This window comes from Synchiropus splendidus, chromosome 4 (assembly GCF_027744825.2).
Source record: "Synchiropus splendidus isolate RoL2022-P1 chromosome 4, RoL_Sspl_1.0, whole genome shotgun sequence".
NCBI classification, from domain to species: Eukaryota; Metazoa; Chordata; class Actinopteri; order Syngnathiformes; family Callionymidae; genus Synchiropus; species Synchiropus splendidus.
Window position 1 is genome coordinate 997,991 of NC_071337.1, and position 22,384 is coordinate 1,020,374.

The following is a 22,384-nucleotide window of genomic DNA, read 5'->3' on the forward strand; positions in this document are numbered from 1 at the left end:
CTCCTACGATAAAAACAGGAACGTGTGAAACAAGCATGGCAGATGTAAAACCTCAACATGAGTTGTTTTAATGGAAGTCACGGCCGTGAGCCTCCGAGGCTGTTGGCTAATTCATCGCTTTATTAGCTTGATGGTCGCCTCCTGAATTGGCATCACATTGTTCACAAAAAGATGACCGTAACGCCAAAATGTCCTTCATGTTTTGTGGGTTACACTCAGGCACGTTCACAACGAAGGCCACTGATTTTCCCACACGTGAACCCTTCCGACCGCAGATTTTACCGTGACACATACAGGACCATTCCAGCATCAAGAGGACGTGAAATGGAGGCTAACAGTAGCGGTTGCTAGCATCGACGGCTCACCGAGCTAATCGCTCCTCTGAAGGACCTGATGGAGCCAGAGACGGTGGCGTCCAAGTCTTTTGTTGCTTGAGTAGACTTCCACAGCAGATAAGAGGCTGCCTCTCTGATCTGCCATGTTGACGCTTGGCTAACTTTAGCTCCGCCCCCAGCAGACTGACCCACCATTACAACATGTGCAGTGAGGGGAAGTCGTTCTGGTGGCGGGAAACCAGCGATTTCTTGTGTGTTAGTAGCGGGACCGAGTGTCAAAGACGACAGTGAAGAGGCAAAGCTTCAGTCCTGCAGTGCATGCTGGGACACTGAGTTTATAATAGCATGAATGAATGAACTCTAAAGTGCAGCTCCGACTCAGCTGTGTTTGTCTGGGGATAAATCACGTGTCAAAAGAGCCGCACTTCACCGATGTCGTCCGCAGCGCTGGACTCAACTGGAAAGAAGATTCTGAAACCTACGAGTCGAGTTTCTACAAGCGCAGCCTGGACAATGACCTGTACATCTTCACCCCGACGCCGTACACCGTCAAAGAGAACGGTGAGTCAGAGCGAGTCAGAGCGAGTCTGACGCTGCCGCTAACAGTGGTCTTCCTTCTGCAGCCAGTCTCGAGTCCGGTGACGACTCGGTCCTGGTGAGCAAGGCGGTGAACCTCAACATCAACGATGTGACGCTGAAGCCAGCGGGTAAACGCGCACGCTCTTGTTCCTCTTGTCCTCCTCACGACCCGCCCACGTGACTGCGTGTCTGGAGTGGAGGCAGTGAAGTTGACTCGGGCTCCACCGTGATGTAACGTGTCTGGCTCTTGTCTTTGATGCCAGTGGTGGGTGTGAAGCTGGACATCAGCGCCTGGATGGCGAGCTTCATCAACCTGACTCAGAGGACCAATGTAAGTCCCGCCTCTCGGCCGCTGCCTCCTGACCCGCCGCTAACCTCTCCCTCTTGTCTCCCGCCGCAGTGCAACGATGAGATCTGCGGGTGCCAGCGGAACGACATGGTGCGGCGTGTGTGTGTCTCTGTCTGTGTGTGCGCGTGTGAAGCCGCCTCCTAACTTCTGCCCGTGACCTCAGTACGTGGACTGTATCATCCTGGACGACGGGGGCTTCCTGGTGATGTCCAACCAAGATCGATACATCGATCAGGTGAGGATCCGACGGTGACGGTGAACTTGATGATGAAATATCCTCAATGTTCTGTAGAACATCTTCTCTTGACGTTCTACTGCGAGTCTCTCTTTGGTGACAAAGCTCCATCGTGAGAGTAGGATAAATCCAGAGCTTTGTCTTCTGGCTCAGCTCTTCCTCCTCCCACTGACACCGTGGTCTCACCCGCCTCACAAAAGGGCTGTGGATTGTCAGCAGTTGAGGTGAGGTCTGCACCGCGTGAGGCGTTGACTGACCTCGCACTGGTCCTCCTGCTGATAGAGCAGGTCGCTGACTGTTGGTGACTGCGTCAGCAGAGTTCACTTCCTCTGTCAAACAGCGGAGGCAGCAGGGGACGTGGAGGCACCAAGGTGCGCCCCACTCTTCCGACGGCTTAACACAATGAGCTGAGATTCAATCATTTGGCTGGAGAGAACAGATCAAAATGCATCAGGTCGATTGAATGGATAAGCACAGGAAATATTCTTCACTGCTGTGTGGCGGTGGTCATTTACATGTGGAGAGATGTTTATTCAGGGCTGTTGTTTCCTGCCTGGCTGCTCCGTCCAAACACCTCCAGGCGAGGACGAGGAGCACTGTGTCGAGGTGTATTACGCTGTAATGACAGCAGAGAGAGAGCTCCTCCCTCCTGAGGAGAGCAGAAGCTCAAACAGGTCCAGGTTCTCACATGAAAACACCATCCAACCAGGAGAAGTAATGGGATGAAATATGCGCTCAGATGAACATGTGTGACTAAATATTACTTATATTTCCGTTGTCAATCTTGTATCAATCCTAGATTTTGTAGGGTGATATTTTTAGAGGTGAATATTGGACCTATGGGTAAAGATATGTCTAGGGTGTTATTAAAGTCACTTCATGGCCAGGTGTTTAGTCAATATCTGCCATTCACTGTGAGGGACTACAGATGCTGTTGACAAACGTTTCATTGAACTTAGCATTTTTAGTAAAGCCTAACAGCTGTGGGGAGGGGAATAATAATAATAATAATGGTAGTATTCAGAATTATGGGATGTTATAAATGTTCCAGACCATGGGGTCAGTTGTTGCAGCGCCACAGTTACAGAGCTGGGAGTGGGCGGAGCCTTCCAATTCATGCAGCGGAACAGACTCCTACCACATGGAACCGCAGTTGTGTGAATATGTGCGTATCCCTGTGAATGGCTGTCCTGCCAAAGGCACTGAGATGCGGAGGACAAGGGGGTCATAGGTGGTGGGCGGTGCCTACCTGGGCTGAAGACTCTGGGCTGATCTGGATCAGGATTTAGGGAGGGATTGTCTCGTGTGTGGCGTCTAGCGTCCTGTTCCGTACATAACAACCCAAAAAAGTAAAACTTTCCTCTTTAAACACAGCGAACAACTGGCTCACTTCACCTTCTGACGGTTGTTGCAAATAGTGCTGTTTATTCACAAGCAAGTTTAGCTGTTGGCAAAGGTTTGTGCTGTTCTTCATCTTGTTCTTGTTCTTCAAATGAGCCGACCTGGACAGCAGGTGGCAGTGGCGTCCTGGAACGTGTTGCATAACCCAGTAGAAGCCCTGAAAGATGGAGTGTAGAGAGTGCACCTCCATGTGGGCAACATGGCAGCGGCCTGAAGTTCTCTGTCACCGATATCTCCCGAAGGTTTCATGGAAATCTGAGGTGTTCCGCCGTCAGTTGTGGATGGAAACTTGAATCTTTCTCAAGTGAAATGGCCTGAAGTTCTGATACAGTTTGACTCTGAAATCGCGCATGTTGTCCATAACAGCGAGAGAATTGTGGGGTGACTCTCCTGCGAGCTCTCTGAGCTCCATGTGTTCCAGCACCAACAGCGCCCCCCCCCACCTCCAGCTGCCGGCGCTTAAATCTCGCTGTCTCTTTAACGCTCCGTGTGATCAGCGCTGGGTGGGCGCCAGATAAATCAGCGGCCCTCTGAAGTCAGGGACCTGAGGTCTGGAGTCCTACAGAAGCTCCTCTCGCGACACCTTTCTGTGTTCCTTTGCCTGTCCCTGGGGAGTCTGCGGCTCTGAGACCGTTCATTCATGGCTTGTGTTGGTGTAACGGAGAGCAGGCTGCAGGTCCGGTCTGGAGCGGAAGATTTATTCGTCCTCGGGGTCGGAGGCTGTGGTGTCGATAGCAATCGGGTTTTCCTGCGCACGCGCTCCCCGACATTCAAGCTGTCCGTCATCTCCGTCATATTGATGGATGTCCGTGGCCTCCTCCCTCGTGGTCGCGCCTGTGCTCAGACATGTCGCACCTCTGAAACGCCGAGGCAAACTACTTCCTACGGCTGGGAATTTACAGCCGCCCGGTGACTGTGCTAATCAGATTACAGCGAGACACATCATCCGGGCTTGGATTTACTGTGTGTGTGTTGTGGGGGTCCGTGTTCAAACAATGCTCCCTCTGCTTGCATGGCTCGCTGGTTTTCCTCCAGATAAATGAGCGTGTGCTGCTCATTGTTGCAGTTGCTCGGATGATCTCCAGAAACATATACTGAGGGTGGGAACGTGGACTATTGCGTCCTCCACTGACGCAGAAGGCAGCCTTCAGTGCCGCGTGTTGACGCGTAGATGTTTCAATGGAGTAGAGACATAGACCTCAACTCACTTGAATGTGTTCCTGTCATTTTAGAAGCTGTGTTTGTGTGGAGGTCCATCTGGTACCTTCAGGAGATGCTCCGGATGGGCGTCTTGATCTAAGAAGGTTCCGAAGGACGCACATGCTTTCTTCCTTCTTTACCGCATATGTTGTAATGCTACTGCCACCTGCTGCCTCATTACTGACTCCGGTGGGATTTCTGATGCTGCAAGTGGTATCTCCGGATAAAGATCAAATGAATACAGGCCAGTAATATGGGGTGGGAGTCACTCTCCGTGTTGGCCAGAGCTGCTTGGTGGAGGGCTGCGCTCTCAGAGTGTTTTTCTAGTGTTTGTGGGTTCACCATTCTGTCCTCTGGAACTGCCGTAGAATAATGTGGAATAAGATGTGCAATTCCAAACTTCCATCTGGATGCAGAAAAGTTTCATTTTCCGTTCCATTCCATTCAGAAGGCACAACAGAACTCGACTCCATAAAACGTTGCTCAGTCGGATCAAACGTATAGAATGAATGGACTTTCAGCTGCCGACGACGTCTGAACGGTATTGGGTTGATGGGTGTTTCGACAGTTCTGGTATGTTGCTACGCTAACGTTGGTTTGTCGTCCGACCCATCCTGATGCTTTCAGCGGCGTTGGTTTATCTGGATTCAAAATAACTTAAAAAGTTATGGACCGATTTGGAGGGAATTTTCAGATGCAGCATAGGACGAGGAACAAATGATTCTGTTTTGGAAGTGATCTGGATCCTTTTTAACCATCAATTCAGGCATTCAGTCCACAAGTTATACACACTTTCAAGGCTTCCCTGGTGGTCAGTGGGTTAAGACCCTGGTCAGGTTTCAGGTCTTTTAAGGCGATGGACTGGCGACCTGTCCAGGGTGTATTCCTGACTCGTGCCCACTGACTGCTGCCCACAACCGTGACCAGGACTAAGCTGTAGTTCACTGGAAACGTATCTACGTATAATTCCTCATGGCCTGAGGTCCGCACTGTCTCAGCGCTTTTCTCGGTCCGCCATATTTGCTTCTCATCCACCGTGACAATAATTCCTCTCTGCCACGACTAGATCGGCCGGTTCTTCGGCGTCATCGACCCCATCCTGATGGTCAACCTGGTCAACTCCTCGCTCTACACCTCCAAGAAGACCTTCGACTACCAGTCGCTGTGTGACCCTCAGAAGGAGAGCAAGGCCGCTGCGGGGCTGCGCTCTGTCTTCGTGGTGAGTTCCAGACCGTCAGCACACGTGTGTCCTCGCGCTGCGATCGACCGTCACGGAGACAGTGCGGATACACTGTCGCTGCACGTAGGTCACCCACTGACTGACCAGCATACACGCACACACATCCTCCCTGTATTAACAAATGAGGACATGAGGTACGACTGGCTCTGGGCAATCACACACACGTTTATATTGCTGTCCTTGTGGGGACATTGTAAGGCCTCTCATGGCCATCACCCTTTCCCCAGTCTCTCCCCCTAACCACATGGCTCACCTGAACCAGGACTGACTGACCCAGTTATTTTGAAGTTTTAACTGTCAAAACTCTATGGGGACCGGCCACAATGTGTCCACACAAAGCAAAATGTCCTCATAAGAACAGTGTCTTGTTAAAGACTGGGCCACACAACAACATCTATACATGTGGACACACACTGCGCTCTCAGAGGAGCCATACGTCTGATCAGCGGAGATGAGCGTATGATGCTAACGCACCGGCTAGCGCGGACTGGTCTTCCTCACGTCCTCAAAGTGAGCTGTTGCCTCTGACAGGGTGACATGCTCATGACTTAATGCTAATTCAGTAGAACAGGGCCCTCGCATGCTAGCGCTAATCAAAGCCGCATGTCGGCGGTGCGTCGTTCCTCCCGCTGGCTCTTTGTTTACATATTTATGCTGCTGAGAATGGCCTCCTGATTTCCTCTGAGAGGGAGTCCAATAAAATCCCTGGCCGGACCGCTGCGCCCCGCTGTCTGGCAAACCTCTTCTGCCACTATAAACGCGAGCCGGATGTTGCGAGAGCTTCCAGTGAGTCTTTTTTCCTGTCTGTCTTCTGCTCATGGCTGGCTGTTTGTCTTCCAGCCCACGATCGGAGATATGCTGAGCGTCGGCTGGTGGGCCACGGCGGCGGCCTGGTGAGTCTCTGGGCCTCGCTGGTGTTTTTATTGTTGTTATTAGGGAAGTATGTGGTGAATAACAGTGAGGGCTGTGGAGTCAAAGCCAAACCACGTGGGGACAGGCGGAATTGCTTCCAGATTCACTTTTCTGCCTGGCTGTCTTGTTTGAGTTCTGTCCTGTCAGATGGGCTCTGACGTGCAGCTCCACACTCATGAACAGGCAGAGAGTCCGTGTGTCCCATGTCAGACCAAACATTTGGGTGAATATCTGTTTCATCTATTTCCTCTGGCCAGCTGTCAGAGCTCGAGTCTCCTCTACCCCTGAGGGACATGATGAGTTCAGGTGATAAGAGCAGCCGAGAGGCGGAGGAGAGGACCTTTTGGGGACTCCTGAGTCAGCGTCCGTCCATGCGGAGGGGCAGTGGCTCTACTTCCAGCCTCTTGTGGACGGCCTGGTCTCACTGATGGACAGATGAAGCTTCATGAAGCAGTGTTGGCATTTACGCTCTGTACATCACTATTATATCTGTGAAACATTTTCAAATTGGAAACTGCATATCTGAAGATGATCTCTTTTGTGTCAGAAGGAGGTGTGAGGTCTTTCTCTTTCAACGGAACCACCGGATCTCATTTCCAACCGGGACTTGACCTTTCGACTTGGGCTGATGAAGCTTCATGAAGCAGTGTTGTCATTTTCAAACCCCCTAGATGTCACTGTCATCTGCTCTATAACTCATTCAATTTTTAAGAATTGTAATGAACCTCACCTCATTAATAATCCAGGAGTGTCAGGTCTGTAAATTCATTCTATGTCATTTCATTCCTCATCTTTTGTGTTTTCCACCTCAATGTCAAGGCAGGTTCAACTCTTGCCTTGAGATGTTTGAACCACCCAATCTTACTTCCAACCTGAACCGAGCTGTGAAACGGTGATGAGCTGATGAAGCTTCATGAAACAGTGCCCTCATTTTCAGAGCGCCGTAGATGCAACAATCTACTTCTTTAATCATCGACTTGAAACAAATACATCATTTATCCATTGAGAATCTATTGAAAATGAGGCTTCATGAGGCTTCATCATTCCAAGACACCCTCCAAAGGAAAGCTGTCTCAGCCCCTTCATTCCTGGTCCTTTCTGGTTCGACCCGATGGTGATGGGCGGATCAACTCTTGCTCAGAGATGTTTGAAGGACCCAATATTATTTCCACCTTGGACTGGAGGTTTCACTCGTGGTGACCTCATGAAACTTCCTGAAGCTGTGTCAGAGCTCACGAGACGCTACCTCACCATCTTTCATTTTCAGACCGAGCTCCACCTACTGACCCCTGAAAATCAGGCTTTGGGAAGCTTCATCAGCCTGTCACAACGTCTCACACGCTTTATTTTCGCCTCATCTTGCTCATAAAAAGGCAGCTGTTGAATCAGAAACATCTGAGGATGAAGCTTCATGAGGCAGCATTTCTGGAGCCTCACTACAGACGGAGCTGCACCATGTTAAGTTGAATTAAAATGGTTACAAGCCAAAGCACGTGGTACAGGGAGCGCCATCTGGTGACACTGAGGACTCTGCTTCATGAAGCTTCATGAAGCTCCATCAGCCCAGCAGGAGCAAAGATGTGACAGAGCCATTTCCGTAGGTTGTTGGAGAGGACGGGATGAACATGACTGATCGATGTCTGTCCTCCGCTCAGGTCCATGCTGCAGCAGCTCCTGGTCAGCCTCACCCTCCCAAACCTGCTGGACGCAGGTAAGTTAGCGACGCAGAGAGTCGCGGGCAGGGAGACCAGCCCGTCTCCAGCTAGCTGGAGCGAGTGCCTCGCAGGCGTGGGCCCCAGAACCGAGCAGGCGGGTTAGTTAGAGAGTGTAATTGCTCCCAGGTGCCTGTGACTCGAGCGTCGGCCTTTTATTGACTGTGACCTGTCGGTGTGAACTGGCTGCCAGCTGGGAGCCGCTCACTGCAGGACCCCCTTATCACAACCAGCCAATCCAGCCTGGATTTATGAGTCGAACTGGCCAGGAAACTCTAGAACTGAGACGCGTGTCGGCCTCCGACTGGACAAGGAAGTGGTGTGTCGGTGTTGGGATGATGACGTTGGTTTCCTCCGCAGCGGAAGTGGAGGATGACGCCTCGGACACCTCCAACAAGGAAGTCTGCATCACCGAGCAAACGCAGTACTACTTCGAGAGCAGCGCTGTGTCTTTCAGGGGCACGGTGGACTGTGTCAACTGCTCCAGGTAACACACGCATGTTTCACCATCCCTTTCCCCAGCCTCTCCCCCTGAACCTAACCATCCAGCACCCATGGCTCCCCTGAACCAGGACTCTAGACCAAACTGGAACCCAGTTGTTTTGAAGTTTTAACCATCTAATTGAACCTTGTGAGGACCTCTCATGGCCATCACCCTTTCCCCAGCCTCTCCCCCTGAACCTAACCATCCAGCACCCATGGCTCCCCTGAACCAGGACTCTAGACCAAACTGGAACCCAGTTGTTTTGAAGTTTTAACCATCTAATTGAACCTTGTGAGGACCTCTCATGGCCATCACCCTTTCCCCAGCCTCTCCCCCTGAACCTAACCATCCAGCACCCATGGCTCACCTGAACCAGGACTCTAGACCAAACTGGAACCCAGTTAGAGACACGTCCAGTTTTCACCCTCAAATTGAAGCTTGACCTTGCGGGGTCAGCACAAATGTCCCCACATGTATAGCTAAACCAGAGAGACAGACAGTCGCAGGGTCCTGCGATACTTCAACGTTCGCCACCCTGACAGGCGGCTGATCAAATTCCCCGCGCTGTGAATTCGGCCACTTGTGTGAACCACTGTTCTTGTAAGTTCAAGTGTATAACCGCGCACATGTGTGCGTTAGCGTTCGGCGTTTTAAAGGCCCCCTGGTGCCGGCTAATGGAGTGACTGCCTGGCCGCATGCCGCCGGCCGTTGCGGCACATTAGCCGCACACGTTTCTCTTTAACGACCGCCATAAAAAGGCAGAGAAAATCATTTGTGCGCCGGCGACATGTGGGTTTGAGTGAGGCCGTGGGGTGGCAGCGCTGGCTTGCCTCCCCGCAGGGAGCCCAGGTACTTGCCCCACAATGGAGGGGGCCAAGGGTCGGCGGAGTGTGGAGTCATTCTTTGGATTATTTTGGATTCCATGTCTTCCCGTCTGCTCTGTCTCCAGACTCTACCACGCTGAGAAGCTGCCCAAGACCAACCTGGTCTTCGTCATCGCTGACGCCAAACTCACCTGCTCCTCCTGCGACTCCAAGCCTCTGATACAGGACGAGCAACAGTGTATCCTTTCTGCTGACTCCTCGCTCTCTGCGGGTCACTTCAGTGTTGAGGCCTGTGTGTCTGTCTCTGGTTCGGACTCAAACCGCTGATGTTCCTGACGAAACCGCCCAGCTGATGGTCCAGATCCCTGTGAGGTGGCCCAGAACCCACGGTACCGCAAAGGACCCACCGAGTGTTTCGACAACAACGAACACGTAGGTGTCTCTGCTGTGTGGCGAGTTTCTGAGAGGCCCGCCGGTCGTGTCCCGCTGCCGGAGGCTGCCGCTCTGACTCCCTAACCACGATGCATCTGAAGGGCTGCGGCGAGATCCGTAAAGTTCCTCGCTAAAACCAGTCACTTCCTGAAGGGAAGAGATTTCGCAAACGAATCCAGATTATTTGTACGATTTCTGAGGTCAACTGTGGTGATGTCTTAAGAAACGCAGCCAAAGGAACTGGACACATGGCGCTGGTCCCCAGGTTTGTCACGTAATTAACCGGTGTTTATTCCAGCGCTCGCTCAGATAAACAAAAGCAACCCTGATTTAAAGCCAACTTCCTGTCGCCGTGGTGACGACAGACAGAGGTCACACTCCTTTCATTTTCAATTTCAAGTCTCCTTTGAGGGAAACTGTGCGAGTTATTCAAACATTGCTATCACAGCAGCAAACCACAAAGGGTCAGAGGTCAAATCTGATTTCAACCTCCGACTATGACATCATAATCACGCGCCAGTGAGCGGGAAGCTCCGTCACAGAGAGCAGGCAGACTGACTCCTTCCAGACAAGCTCTCGCTCCGGATGATTTGAAGGAAATGATGCCCAGCCAGTTAGTCTTCCAGATGAAGATGCTGAGCTTCTCTCTGGGAGTGAGAGCAGGATGATGAGAGGATCAGAGGGACAGCACATGTGCTCAGGTCTTCAGGAGACCAAGTCAGAGAGGCTGGATGGAGATGGTTTGGACATGGACAGAGGAGAGAGAGAGAGAGAGCCAGTACATTGGTAGATGAAGATGTTGAGATGTTGGAACTGGCAGGCAGAAGGTGGAGAGGAAGGCCACAGAGGAGGTTGATGGAGGTGGTGAAGGAGGACATGAGGTTTGAGAGAAGAGGAAGCAGAGGACAGGGGGAGACGGAGGAAGATGATCCACCTCTGAAGGGAGAAGAAGAAGAAGATGCCCAGCCAGTGAGTCTCTGGCCCCGCTGACCTCACGTGACCACAGACGACTCAACCTGTTCCCCTGAAGAGCTTCCAGCCTCGCAGGTTCTCAGGAGTCCACTGGGCCTGTTGCCCTGTTATTACTGTTGTCACAACTGTCAGACTGGTCGGCCCACCGCACCATGTTTCCTATCACCTTTGATTGAAGTACTTTTGAAGTAGTGAGTCCCAGATGAGAGACAGTTCCCGCCTTTTCTAAACATTGTTTCCATGAAGATAAACGTGCGGTGAATGCTGGCAGAGAGAAAGACTGAATTTGAACAAACAGTTGTGGCACGAAGCCGATCCCAGCTACACAGGGTGAGGGGCAGGGACACGCTGGTGGCTGAACCACAGTCATTTAAAGAAACCATGCGCCATGGTTCCGTTTGAGCCTCTGGCCTTCAGAGCGACAGGCGACCAGAGAAGCTCGTCCAGTGAGATGTTTGTGGAGGAAGTTCTTTGAGAGGGAGCAGCCGGAGCCAAAGAAACCTTCTGCACACACTGAGCTCCATCACTGACGTGGTGGTGCCGCCTCTTGTTTTCTCTCTCAGTGCCACCACTCTCCCTCAGAGACACTTTAACGCAGACGTGGCGATGAGCAGCCCACAGGTTTCCCCAGAGTCGCACCTCCACCCAGCGAACTGTGCCCTTTCTCCTGCTGCATTCTAACGTGCTGCTTCTCTGCCACATGCCTCTCTCTGCTGCTCTGTGATTGGCTGTTGGCGTTAGGACGAGGCCTTGTGCCGGCGCAGCGCTGGCTCCCCATTGGCTCCGTCGCTGCTCATGTTACTGCTGCCACTGTTCATGTGCTGTCCAGGGTCAGTCCCGTAAGGCTTCCTCTCTCTGCCTGAGTTCACGTGTGTGTCGTCCCACCCATGACCCGCCTCCTGCTCCTCGCACTGGATTACCCATCTCCACCTTGTCGCTCTCACCTCACGCTGAACCTGCAGCCACGCTCCTCTTATCTGGGCTCATCTGTCACCGCGGCGTCTCCGCCGCTGACATTCGTTTAGACAAGACCTTTCACTTCCCATTTGCATCCAGATATGTGTGTCTTTTGCAGCCTGGTGTTTTCCTTGTGCCTCTCCAGATGTAGTCCTGCGTCCTGTCTGTCTGGTTGGAGGAGGCGTGGCTTGATCTTGTCGAGATTACTGAGATCAAGTTCAGGACCTCCTCTGGAAAAAGTTTGGTGGGTCCTTCTACGAAACTGGTGCCCGCTCCACTTTGCCTTGGACTCACAAGACACACCAAAAACTATTGTCTGCATCAGGCATCAATGTCATCACGTTTATATTTGGGTAAATGGATGTGAAGATGAGATGTTAAACTTGATGTTTCTGATGAGAACAGGAGAAGTAACCCAGTTAAATCCTCCTTGATAAGTTCCTCTTATCGTGACGGAGGCAGCCACGTTATTCCACCCCGTGATAGCAAGGATTTAGTCCAGTTGGGAGCTAATGCTTGGAGTTATGTCGAGAGATTCTTAGTCTTAGCATGTAAATGTCAGTTATTTAAGCCTGGACGTAACTTCAGTTCTATGAGTACAGGCCCCGCGCTCTAGTGGACTTGCGATCGGTTTATCCCTTTGAGGCCAGGCCTCTGCCCTGAAAGATCTTCATCTGCACTCTGCCCAGCTGGGGAGGGGGCCAGCCCCCTCATCCCCCCTGAGTAAGACCAACCCCGAGTCGTCCCTCAGGTGCCTTGAGTTGATCTTGGTCTGATCATACTCCTTCAATCTGGATTTATCTTTGAACAGCTAACATGTGAATAAGTCATATGTTTCTTGACTTTTCTTTACTTTACAGTTGACGTAGCGTTCCGGGGTGAGGGTGAGGTCCAGCTTCTCCAGCCCCATCTCACCACCCTAAAGACCAGTAAATCACCAAACTGCCATGGAACTTGATGGTTGTCTTTGTCATGGCCAGAACATCCAGTGTGGCGGGGTGGAATGTTCTGTGGTGGGACATAAGTCCTGACCCTCACTGAGGAGATGTTTTCAAAACAGGTGGCGTCACTATGAATATGAATATTTTCAGAAACTGTCCAGGATCATCTGTGAGTTATAGTCACAGTGACAGTGAAAGATATGATTCGCAGCGTTGGTGCTTTCCACCACACTTTGAGACCTGCTCGCGAGCTCATGGACTGGAGCGGACACCGGTTTGGTAGACTGACCCACGCGAGTGCTGAGGTGTGACACTGGTGTCGGAGAGGCTGATGTTAAGACCTGGCCATGTTGTTCTCACCCCAGGAGGAGGACCCCGACTGTGGCGCGGCGTCCGGACTGAGCCCCTCTCTGTGGCTGATGACAGCCCTTCAGCTGGCTCTGCTCTGGGTTCTGACCGGCTCCAGACACCACAGCGTCTCGTCGTGACCTCTGAACTGTGACCCCCCCCCACCTCCTTCTTTCTCACTCTGTCCTCAACCAGCATGCCAACGCTGCCACAGACGACCGGCTCACGAGGAGCGCTCCCAGCCAACAACCCTGGTCTTTTCTGCTTTTCTTTTGTGGGCCATGTTTGGAAGAAGGGAGTCCTGGAGGAATGTCCGAACGACTTGGGGTGGAAGGGGCTTGGCGACTCCTCCGGAATGGCCGCGGAGTCCTGAGAGGGGGTTGGTTTTGGGGCGGGGTGGGGGCTTAACCAGGGATCAGGTGGAGCAGAGTCGGCGCTTGTCTTTGCAGATGTGTGGTTTGAATGAGTTGCAGTGGCTAGTGACTAGGTGTTGATGTTTGTGCTAGAGATGCCATACTAACAGTGCCCCGGTCCTCGCCTGGGCTCAGCGTTATTTCATGTAGATACTGTGTGCGGTGTGAAGTCGCGTCCTGTCCTCCCCGCGCCTGCCTCTCGTGCCATGTCCACCCTTCCGCTCTGTAGGAACATGAGGTGTGGTTCGATGTATTGTGCTTTCACGAAGGCTGCTCAGACGACGTGATAAGCAGACGACCCAGGCTCCACCCACTGCGCCGCCCGGCTGCGGCCCACCTGAGACCAGAGCCCTGACAACTGTCCGGCTGGGTCTGAAAGTGAGGAGCGGCCGGGGGACGGGCACTGAGCCACTGACCTCACATGGTGTGGGTGCAGCCTGGGGTCGGCAGGTGTGTTTCTGACCGTGACTTGTCCCGATGAAGGAAAACCGTTTGCACTCGATGAAGGCACTTTCTGGCGGCTCAGCACTCGGAGGTGTAAACACATCCCCTGGAGGTGTTGCCGTGACGACACTTCCACACATGCTTTTTTGTCGTCTTCACCTCCATCTCTTCCGCACCTGGTTCCTCCCTCATGCTCCTCTGAGTCTGACTGCCGAGTGTCAGTTCCAGTTCACGCCTCTGGGGTCACTTCCTTCCGCAGAAGAGCTGCTCAATTGACTCATTTTCATGAGAAAAAACATTGGAACAAAAACGTTTTTGGATCACGTCATCCATCCATCAGAGCGCGTGTCGAACTCAAGGCCCGTGGGCCAAATCCGACCCACCACTGGATTTTCCGTGGCCCTGAAATTGTAGGTCAAAGTTATATTAAACTTTTGTCCTGACCCTAAATGACCTCACCTTTGCTCTCAAACCAAAGATGAAAAACGAAATGTGGAGCTCAGGTGTCAAACTCAAGGCTTGGGGTCAAATAAGGGCCTGCAGGGGCTTGAAATGCGTCTTGAGTTTGACACCTGTGCTGCGGTGGTTGGTGGAACCTCTATCCCAGGGAGTCATTCTGAGAGTCAAACCTCTGAACTAGTGAGCGGCTAAAGGTTTCCCCAAAGAAAATCGAGTCACACCTGTCAGGTATTTGTTGCTAGCGTGTTTGATAACGGTGTTAAATAATGGCTGCTTTTGTTGTTTGGTTTTGGAGGATAACGCGAGCGGATCCTTTTCAGTTCTTCAGAACCTGCTGTGCAAGTGTCGTCACTGTCTCAGGTCACATGACCGACTGGTCTGGTCTGCTGGACGGGGACTGATGCGCGATTTGGGCTTCATTCACAGCGTCGGTCGACACCAGGACAATACTAACACTGGAAACAAACAAAGTGGGATTCATGAAACGCATGTTTGAGTCGTGTGTTTTGGCGAGTTTGTAGCATCTAGTTTTGCGAGGGCCGAGGAGACCCCAGCAGAACGGTTTGGACCCCCCCTCCGTGTAGTTTCTTAACTCTTCCAGTGGTCTTCAGTGCACTTTATACCCCTCGATGTCTTTGACTATAACCTTCAACAGATTTTGTGTGTTGAAACTAACGTTGGTATTTACACTGGTGTCTCACTAACCACTCGGAATATCAAGTGCCATATAGGACTCTCTGTTAGTCGGGTGGAGAAGCCTATGATATTTATGCAACGAGACGAGCGTGTGTTCCCCTGCTGCATGGATGACACGCCCCCTTCCCCTCAGCTGCCTGTTCTGGATGTCACCACTGCCTTTCTCTTGGGGAGACAGCATCTGGGGACGGGGTCGTACCGCCGCGTTTCTCATTGGAGGCCAAATTCAGGAAAACAATGTCTCTCTCTCTCGCGGATGGAGACAAGCTAGCGGGTCGGTGGGAAAATCATGCGAGGATCCGATAGATTTCACGGGAAAATAGGAGGTCTAGGAGGGTTCTGAAGAGAGGAGTCGCCCCAATACCGCTCAGATCATCGGTCAGTCTTCAGGTTCCATCGCAGCCTTTCTCCTGCTGATTCAAGTCTGTAGTGCCCCGTCGTCTCGGAATATCGCCGTGCTGTCGCCGAAGAAAAGTCCTCAAGTAGAATGAACTGATCGTTCGTGTAGTCAGCTCACCGCCTGGGCATTTCTGTCACGACATGAGGCACCTGTGGGGGATGTGGGGGGTGGGGGCTAAACTTTCGGTATGTTTACTGGGGAAGACCAAGTGGTCATAATCTATGTAGGCATCGTCTAACCCTGGGTTTGGCCCTAACCCGGGACGTAACCCAGGTGGAGGGATGTTACCTGGATAGTCTGAGAAAAAGGGAGGCAGCCGGACGGTATTGCGTTCTTAGGCGAGATAATGTTGCTGAACTGCAACCTGACCGGCAGCGACGCCCCATCACAGGTGGCGCTGCTGCACGGTTTTTGTTCTTTCTCGGGGAAGTAGGAAGACCCTCTCTTTGTGAAGCCCGGTCCGGTGACAGAGAGCAGCGGTGTTCTTGGCCCACAGTGGAGCGCCTGGTCCGGAGAGGCCGCGGCTCCCAAGCGTGGAATCTGAATCTCGTATCCGAGGCCCGACGTTCCACCCATGACAGGACTATTAAAACCACGTTGCGAGCGAACTCACACCGTGTCTGGAATCTCTCGCCTTCGCTCGTCAACCGCTTGAAAACCGAGGTGCCAAACGGGAATCTCAGCCAAAGGAAACAATCAGTGTCTCGCTTAACACTCAGGAACCACCGGGGGAGAGGTCCGGTTTCATCGTCGCCCTGATGTTTATTTCAGTTTTGTCTTTGGCGCACGTCCCGGAGTGGTCGATCCTCCGACAGTACCTGCTGCGTCTCAGCCAAAGTGCAGACCAGTCGGTGCTTTGACACGTGGTTTGCCTCCAGAAAGCGACCGCCGTGAGACAAGGAATGGGTACGACCCTGAGATGAGCCACCCTCCCCCGACCTCCCAGTCCAGTCGGCTCAGCTGGACGGTCAGATGCTGTCACCTCAGGAACTCTGTCTGTGACTGGAGGTTTTTCTTGTTTTACCGATTCTGCCGGTGCTCTCTGCCGTGTCGGCCTTTTCTTTGGTGGTGGACTGTCACTTCTCTTCGTGTGCATGTGTGTAACTTGCTGCAGACAGACAGACAGACAGACAGACAAGCCTGTTGATCTTCTTTTGCCTTTGGCGTGAAGGATTCCTGGGTCCTTCTCAGCGGGAGTCTCCCTCAGTCGTGCTTTAAAGTCAAATCATGTAAAAACATGTACAAAAACCAAAGTGGGAATTTGAAAAAGAACCTTGTTTATAATCCTGCAGAGGATCGTGTGTCTGTCCGTGTTCGATTACGGTACGTTACCAATAAATATTTACGATAACTGCTGTGTTGTGGCTGGTTCCTTCGTCTCCGAAAGTCAGGGAAACGTCCCGTCACGATGACCTCAAACACACCTTCCTGTTCATCAAACCCGCGGTGGCTTCCTTGTTAGCACGCGGCGTCGCCCTTAAACCCAGAACCAGCTGTGCTGAAGTCCAGTTTTTCACTGCTCCCAAAGGCAAAGTCGGGGCTCGTTTTACTCTTTATTATATAGGTGTTAAAAAAACACATGAAGCTCAGTTTAAATGAAACTTTGCTGCCCATACGTGTTCATTTCAATCACATCGATGCTCGCGCCGCGGTTCAGGACCGTAATGGAAGTAACATGTTCCGCTCCTCAAGTTCCAAAATAGTTTCCTCTGCTGTTTCATGTGCCGCGACTTGTACTTCATCGTGCACCTTTGCTGGAACAGTGTGGCTGCTTCTGTGCTGCGAGTGGCTCCACTTCAGGTGTCACGTCCCTCCTCAGGTTTCTCCTGATGATGAGTGCGGCGCGAGGGTCGTGTTGGAGCCAGTTCGGTGTCGCCTGCTCGTCCCTGACTGACTGACGGAGTGGGTTGGTGTGTTCAGCAGCGTGCCAGAGACAGAGAGAGAGTGTGTGTGTGTGCACTGCCGCTGCTGAGGTAGTTTCAGATGAGCAGCTCAAATCCAGAGGAAGAAACTACAGACCTCTTGTCGCTGCATCAAGCCATTCCAAAACATGACGCGCAACTGCTTGTTGAAGCTCACAACAGGAGGCCGCGTCCTACTTTGGTTCACACAAACCTGTCTTTTCCTTTGGAAGAAAAGTATGTGGCGTTGTGGTTCAGAGAAGAATTTGTGCTGCATTGACGGAAGAGCTTGTAAATCAACCACAAAACTAAGAAAAGGTAAAGGTTCTAAAAAGTGTCAATTCTTCTGACTGAAAAAGTCAGGTTTGTGGAGGGAGGGTCTTTGTCCTGGCTATTTCTCAGACGATCTGATTCAACATGCAGCTTCAGGACATTCATTGAGCCTGGCTCTTTATTTCCGCCCCTCTGACGGAGCGTTGACACACACACGGAGGAGCCACTTCCCGCCTCTCAAGTCATGTTAAAGTCTGCTGGGGGCGGGGCTAAAGTTACTGGCGCATCAGGACGGCGGGTCAGAGAGGCTCTGTCTTGCATTTCACTTGTTCTCGATGAACTCTCCCACTCAGGGCTCTGACTGGTTAAAACGCAGCGACTGGAGCATTTGATGCGACAAAAGTCTCCTGACTCCATTTGGTCGCGCCACTGTTGGTCGCACGTCGTAGGGCCTCCGGGGTTATTCATTTCAGGCTGTTCAGACAGCAGGAGTCAAACCTGCCGAGTCCCTGTCTGTGGCTGAGAGAGCCGTCTCAGGTCCGAGATAAGGCACCGTGACGGGTTACGCTTCTCTGTTCCCCTGTGTTCAGCGGAGCAGCTGGAAAGCAGTTCAGTGCGACATGGCGCGTTGATGTATTTCAACACTATTTCCTGTCAGGAGTGTCAGGGATCACGTTTCAGCGACTGTGTCTAACTTACGACCTCAAAGCTCTTCCTTCCCGCGAGCAGAGATTTACGAGCGCCAAGGAAAAGCATCAAGACCCGACTCCTGTCGGCAGCCGTCCGTCTGGCTGCCTGCTCCTCTCCAAGAGTGTTATTCCTTGTCTGTCACGGATGAGCTGCAATGTCAACAGCACATGTTGGATTTCCTGCTGGCGGCTCTGGGTTTTGCGTCGACCCACTTGGTTTACACTGCGAGGTCACTGCTGTTGTGTTTTTGATTGTTATCCCGAGTCTCCCAGCTCGTGTCCCCGTGTCACTGATGGATATCTGGCCTCCAGTCGCAGCGCCGCGTCTCCTCCAGTGAGTCCCGCCTGTTTGTTATGTAAGCCATGACGTTGCGGAGGAGTCGGGCCCTTGAGACACTTGAAAATACAGCTTTGGATCTGAGGCACAGCAGCGGTGCCCGAGCGTTCTGTTCGAGTGATGGCTGCGGTTGCGGGTCCAGAGAGCAGCGCTTCCACTCTCAACAAGTCCTAGACCACCAAGGCATTGTTGAGGTTTGACTCTGCCGCCGAGCGAAGCCCCTTCCTTCCTTCCTCCCAGCCCTCTGAGTGGCAGCTGGTTGGCCCCGGGCCAGAAGTCAATCACAACCGCGCTAATAAATATCTGCCTCCGAACGTGGGGCGAGATCTGATTTCAGGGAAACTAGAGTGATTTGTTTGGCCTTTCTTCGTCTCCCCCCTGAAAGGTGGTTTTGAGCTCCTCTGTCAGACGCTGGGGGGTGCGGAGCTTCCTGTTAACACACAGACTGACAGGGGAACATGTGGACGGCCGCCACGCTGACCTGAGCTGTGTGTTGCTTTGACTCCAGCACGGCTGAGGCCTGTGTGCTCACGAGCCTGGCAGCTCTGTCACGCTGCCACTTTAACCTCCCTCCATCCACCCACCCACCCTCGTGTGGCGGCGGATCACCTCCGCTCTGCTCTCTGTTGGACAGCAGCTTCACGGGGCCACACACCCAAGACTTTTCTAAAGAAAGTTACTGTTGTTGGGTCATGTTGGTTCATTTGAAATTATGCTTGCTTGCTTCTTCTGCCGATTATCCGGGGTCGGGCCGCGGAGGCAGCATTTGGAGCAGGGAAGCCCAAACTTCCCGGTCCACACAAACCTCCTCCAGCTCCTCCCGGGGGATCCCGAGGCGTTCCCAGGCCAGAGCGGAGACATCATCTCTCCAGGAGTCCTGGGTCTTCCCCGGGGTCTCCTCCCGGTAGGACATGCCCCGAACACCTCCCCAGGGAGGCGTCCAGGGGGCATCCGGATCAGATGCCCGAGCCACCTCAGCTGGTTCCTCTCCATGTGGAGGAGCAGCGGCTCCACCCCGAGCTCTGACCCAACTCCTCACCCTGTCTCTCAGGGTGCGGGGCCCAGCCATCCTGCGGAGGAAACTCATCTCAGCCGCTTGTATCCGCGATCACATCCTTTCGGTCATGACCCAAAGCTGGTGACCACAGGTGAGGGGGGGAACGTAGATCCATTGGTAAATCGAGAGCTTCGTCTTGTGACTCTTCACCACGATCATTTGAAATGACTGACTGAAAAGTGGAATCACTGACTTATTCAACCTTCATGTGTCCACTGTGAGTGATGTTTGCCATGTGATGTCACGGTCGGAGCAGAGCAGCCTGGTGGACATTTCAGCAGGTGAAATATCAAGCTAAATGACACGCATCGATGACATGCATCGACACTCAGGTCGGACCCCCCACTGAGGACGAGTGGGCGGGGCCACAGCGGGGGCAGCAAACCAGGTAATTATCGTTGAATGACACTCTCTCGACACCTCACAAATGGCTCTCGCTTCCGAGCTCAGGAAAATTGCCTCCCACTTTGTGCAGCTAACCATCACAGTCCAGCTGGTCTACGTGGCCTTTTTTGGACTGCTCTTCTCCCACGTTCTCACAAACTTGAGCTGTATTTTCTACCTCAAACTTGTGGCACCAACATGGTCCACATGCCGCCGACTTTTATGGGAAGCAAAGGGTGAAGGCCCTGCCACATCAAATATGGATCTGGATACGGACGAAAATTTTCTGTGTATTCCTCCATGTTTCCATTACGATCACGGACCAAACGGAGCAGCACCAGTGGAGACCATGGGGGGCAGTGTTGCTCCCCGATAGTGAGACAGGAAGAAGACAGAAGAATGGTGGCAACTCTCCGTCCTCCAGTGGCCAGATATCTCAGGGCCTCAGCGACCAGCACCTCCTACAACGCTGCCTCCGTTTCCTCTGTTGTGCCAGAGCTACAGGATCAACACTGACTCCACAGTCAAAGCCATGCAACTAATCGTTGCTGCTGGGTCTGGGTCGCTCTCGTGTGTTATCCCAGTGAGCATCATCTCTCCACAGCTCTTTGAAGGTCAGAACAAACCCGAAGCCTCAGGTCACATGCTTGCCTGCAGATCCAAGACCTCCGTTGATGTGAACCGGACCGTTGACTCGACGGCGCCTGGACCAGCCTGACGTAAGCAACATCATGAGTCCGTGTGTGTTTGTGTGCTTTTCAGACGGACATGAAGCAGGCGTTCGTAATGTTCTGGCTCATCAGTTTCTCATGAAGACCCTTGTGTCCGTCTGTCCCGCCACATTAAACACCCACTCCTTGTTGGAGTTGATTGTCGCGTGAACGAGGCGGCTTCACTTCTGCCAGGTCACTTTGTTACTGGTCGGTAGCATGTGGCTTCTCCACCAGAAAGCTCTGGTTCTGTCTCAGCTCCAAATCTCTTCCACCTGCTTGGCGGGTTCTTTGTGACGCACTGTTGTTGTGCTTACTCCGCCGTCTGGTAGCTCTTGAACGTTCCGCCTGGCTGCAGCGGAGCAGGCCGCGGCCCGTCCGCCACAACAACACAACGGAGTGGGTGGTTTTGTTGACCGGCGATTGTGCCCCGACTGAATACCTGCGCCTGATGTGGTCAGCGACTCATTAGCATTGTTCCCTTTGATGTTCCGGCTGCTCTGATTCTGACTCAGTTGAAGCTCATCTGTCTCGCTACGCTTCAGTGGGTCGGAACCGGCCCCATCCTGCTGAGCCACGCCGCTCCGTGGGCCGAGATCTTCCCGGACTGCAAATCACGTTTGTCCAAGAACGAATATTATTATTATTATATAACTGCCGGAGATAAAACATAAACATAAAGAATACACTTTTTCACTTCAAACCATTTTGGGAAGTTTCAGTGTTGCTCAGTAAAATACTCCAGTCTAAACCCGTCATGGTTCCCATCCATAGTTTACCCAAGTTGTGTGTCAGTGAAACCTAGTGTTGGGTAGATGATCCATCATGAAACAGTGATGCAGGGTTGATGAAACGGTGTCCTCGCCTTCAGAGGCCACTAGGTGGCGCTCTTGGTTTAGACATGATGTGAGGTTCCATTGAACGAGTCGTTCAAGGCCAAACATTTACTGCAGACAGCGCCACCTGGCTCATCTACCTTCACTACCGTGTCATGAAGCCTCATCTGCCCTTCATTACTGAATCGTGAAGCCTCATCTGCCCTTCAGTACTGAGTCGTGAAGCCTCATCTGCCCTTCAGTACTGAGTCGTGAAGCCTCATCTGCCCTTCACTACTGAGTCGTGAAGCCTCATCTGCCCTTCACTACTGAGTCGTGAAGCCTCATCTGCCCTTTACTACTGAGTCGTGAAGCCTCATCTGCCCTTCAATACTGTGTCATGAAGCCTCATCTACCCTTCACTACTGTGTCATGAAGCCTCATCTGCCCTTCACTACTGAGTCGTGAAGCCTCATCTACCCTTCACTACTGAGTCATGAAGCCTCATCTGCCCTTCACTACTGTGTCATGAAGCCTCATCTGCCCTTCAATACTGTGTCATGAAGCCTCATCTGCCCTTCAGTACTGAGTCGTGAAGCCTCAACTGCCCTTCAGTGCTAAGTCGTGAAGCCTCATCTACCCTTCACTACTGAGTCATGAAGCCTCATCTACCCTTCACTACTGAGTCATGAAGCCTCATCTGCCCTTCACTACTGAGTCGTGAAACCTCATCTGCCCTTTACTACTGAGTCGTGAAGCCTCATCTGCCCTTCAATACTGTGTCATGAAGCCTCATCTACCCTTCACTACTGTGTCATGAAGCCTCATCTGCCCTTCACTACTGTGTCATGAAGCCTCATCTGCCCTTCAATACTGTGTCATGAA

General features: G+C 52.3%; 1 protein-coding gene across 2 annotated transcripts in view; it reads left to right on the forward strand.

The window, feature by feature from the left end:
- LOC128756811 (voltage-dependent calcium channel subunit alpha-2/delta-1-like) overlaps positions 1 to 16,673 on the forward strand; it is an 81,138-nt gene extending 64,465 nt beyond the window's left edge. Inside the window, exons 27-39 of one of the 2 annotated variants that reach the window (XM_053861497.1) lie at positions 781 to 896; positions 959 to 1,042; positions 1,178 to 1,245; positions 1,315 to 1,353; positions 1,427 to 1,498; positions 5,166 to 5,318; positions 6,180 to 6,232; positions 7,907 to 7,962; positions 8,324 to 8,450; positions 9,397 to 9,509; positions 9,621 to 9,703; positions 11,417 to 11,505; positions 12,939 to 16,673. In XM_053861497.1, the coding sequence (XP_053717472.1) occupies positions 781 to 896; positions 959 to 1,042; positions 1,178 to 1,245; positions 1,315 to 1,353; positions 1,427 to 1,498; positions 5,166 to 5,318; positions 6,180 to 6,232; positions 7,907 to 7,962; positions 8,324 to 8,450; positions 9,397 to 9,509; positions 9,621 to 9,703; positions 11,417 to 11,505; positions 12,939 to 12,975 (1,090 nt within the window). In that variant the 3' untranslated portion in view covers positions 12,976 to 16,673. The remainder of the gene's footprint in view (positions 1 to 780; positions 897 to 958; positions 1,043 to 1,177; positions 1,246 to 1,314; positions 1,354 to 1,426; positions 1,499 to 5,165; positions 5,319 to 6,179; positions 6,233 to 7,906; positions 7,963 to 8,323; positions 8,451 to 9,396; positions 9,510 to 9,620; positions 9,704 to 11,416; positions 11,506 to 12,938) is intronic. The other variant, XM_053861498.1, reaches the window with a different exon arrangement.
- Positions 16,674 to 22,384: the final 5,711 nt, after the last annotated feature.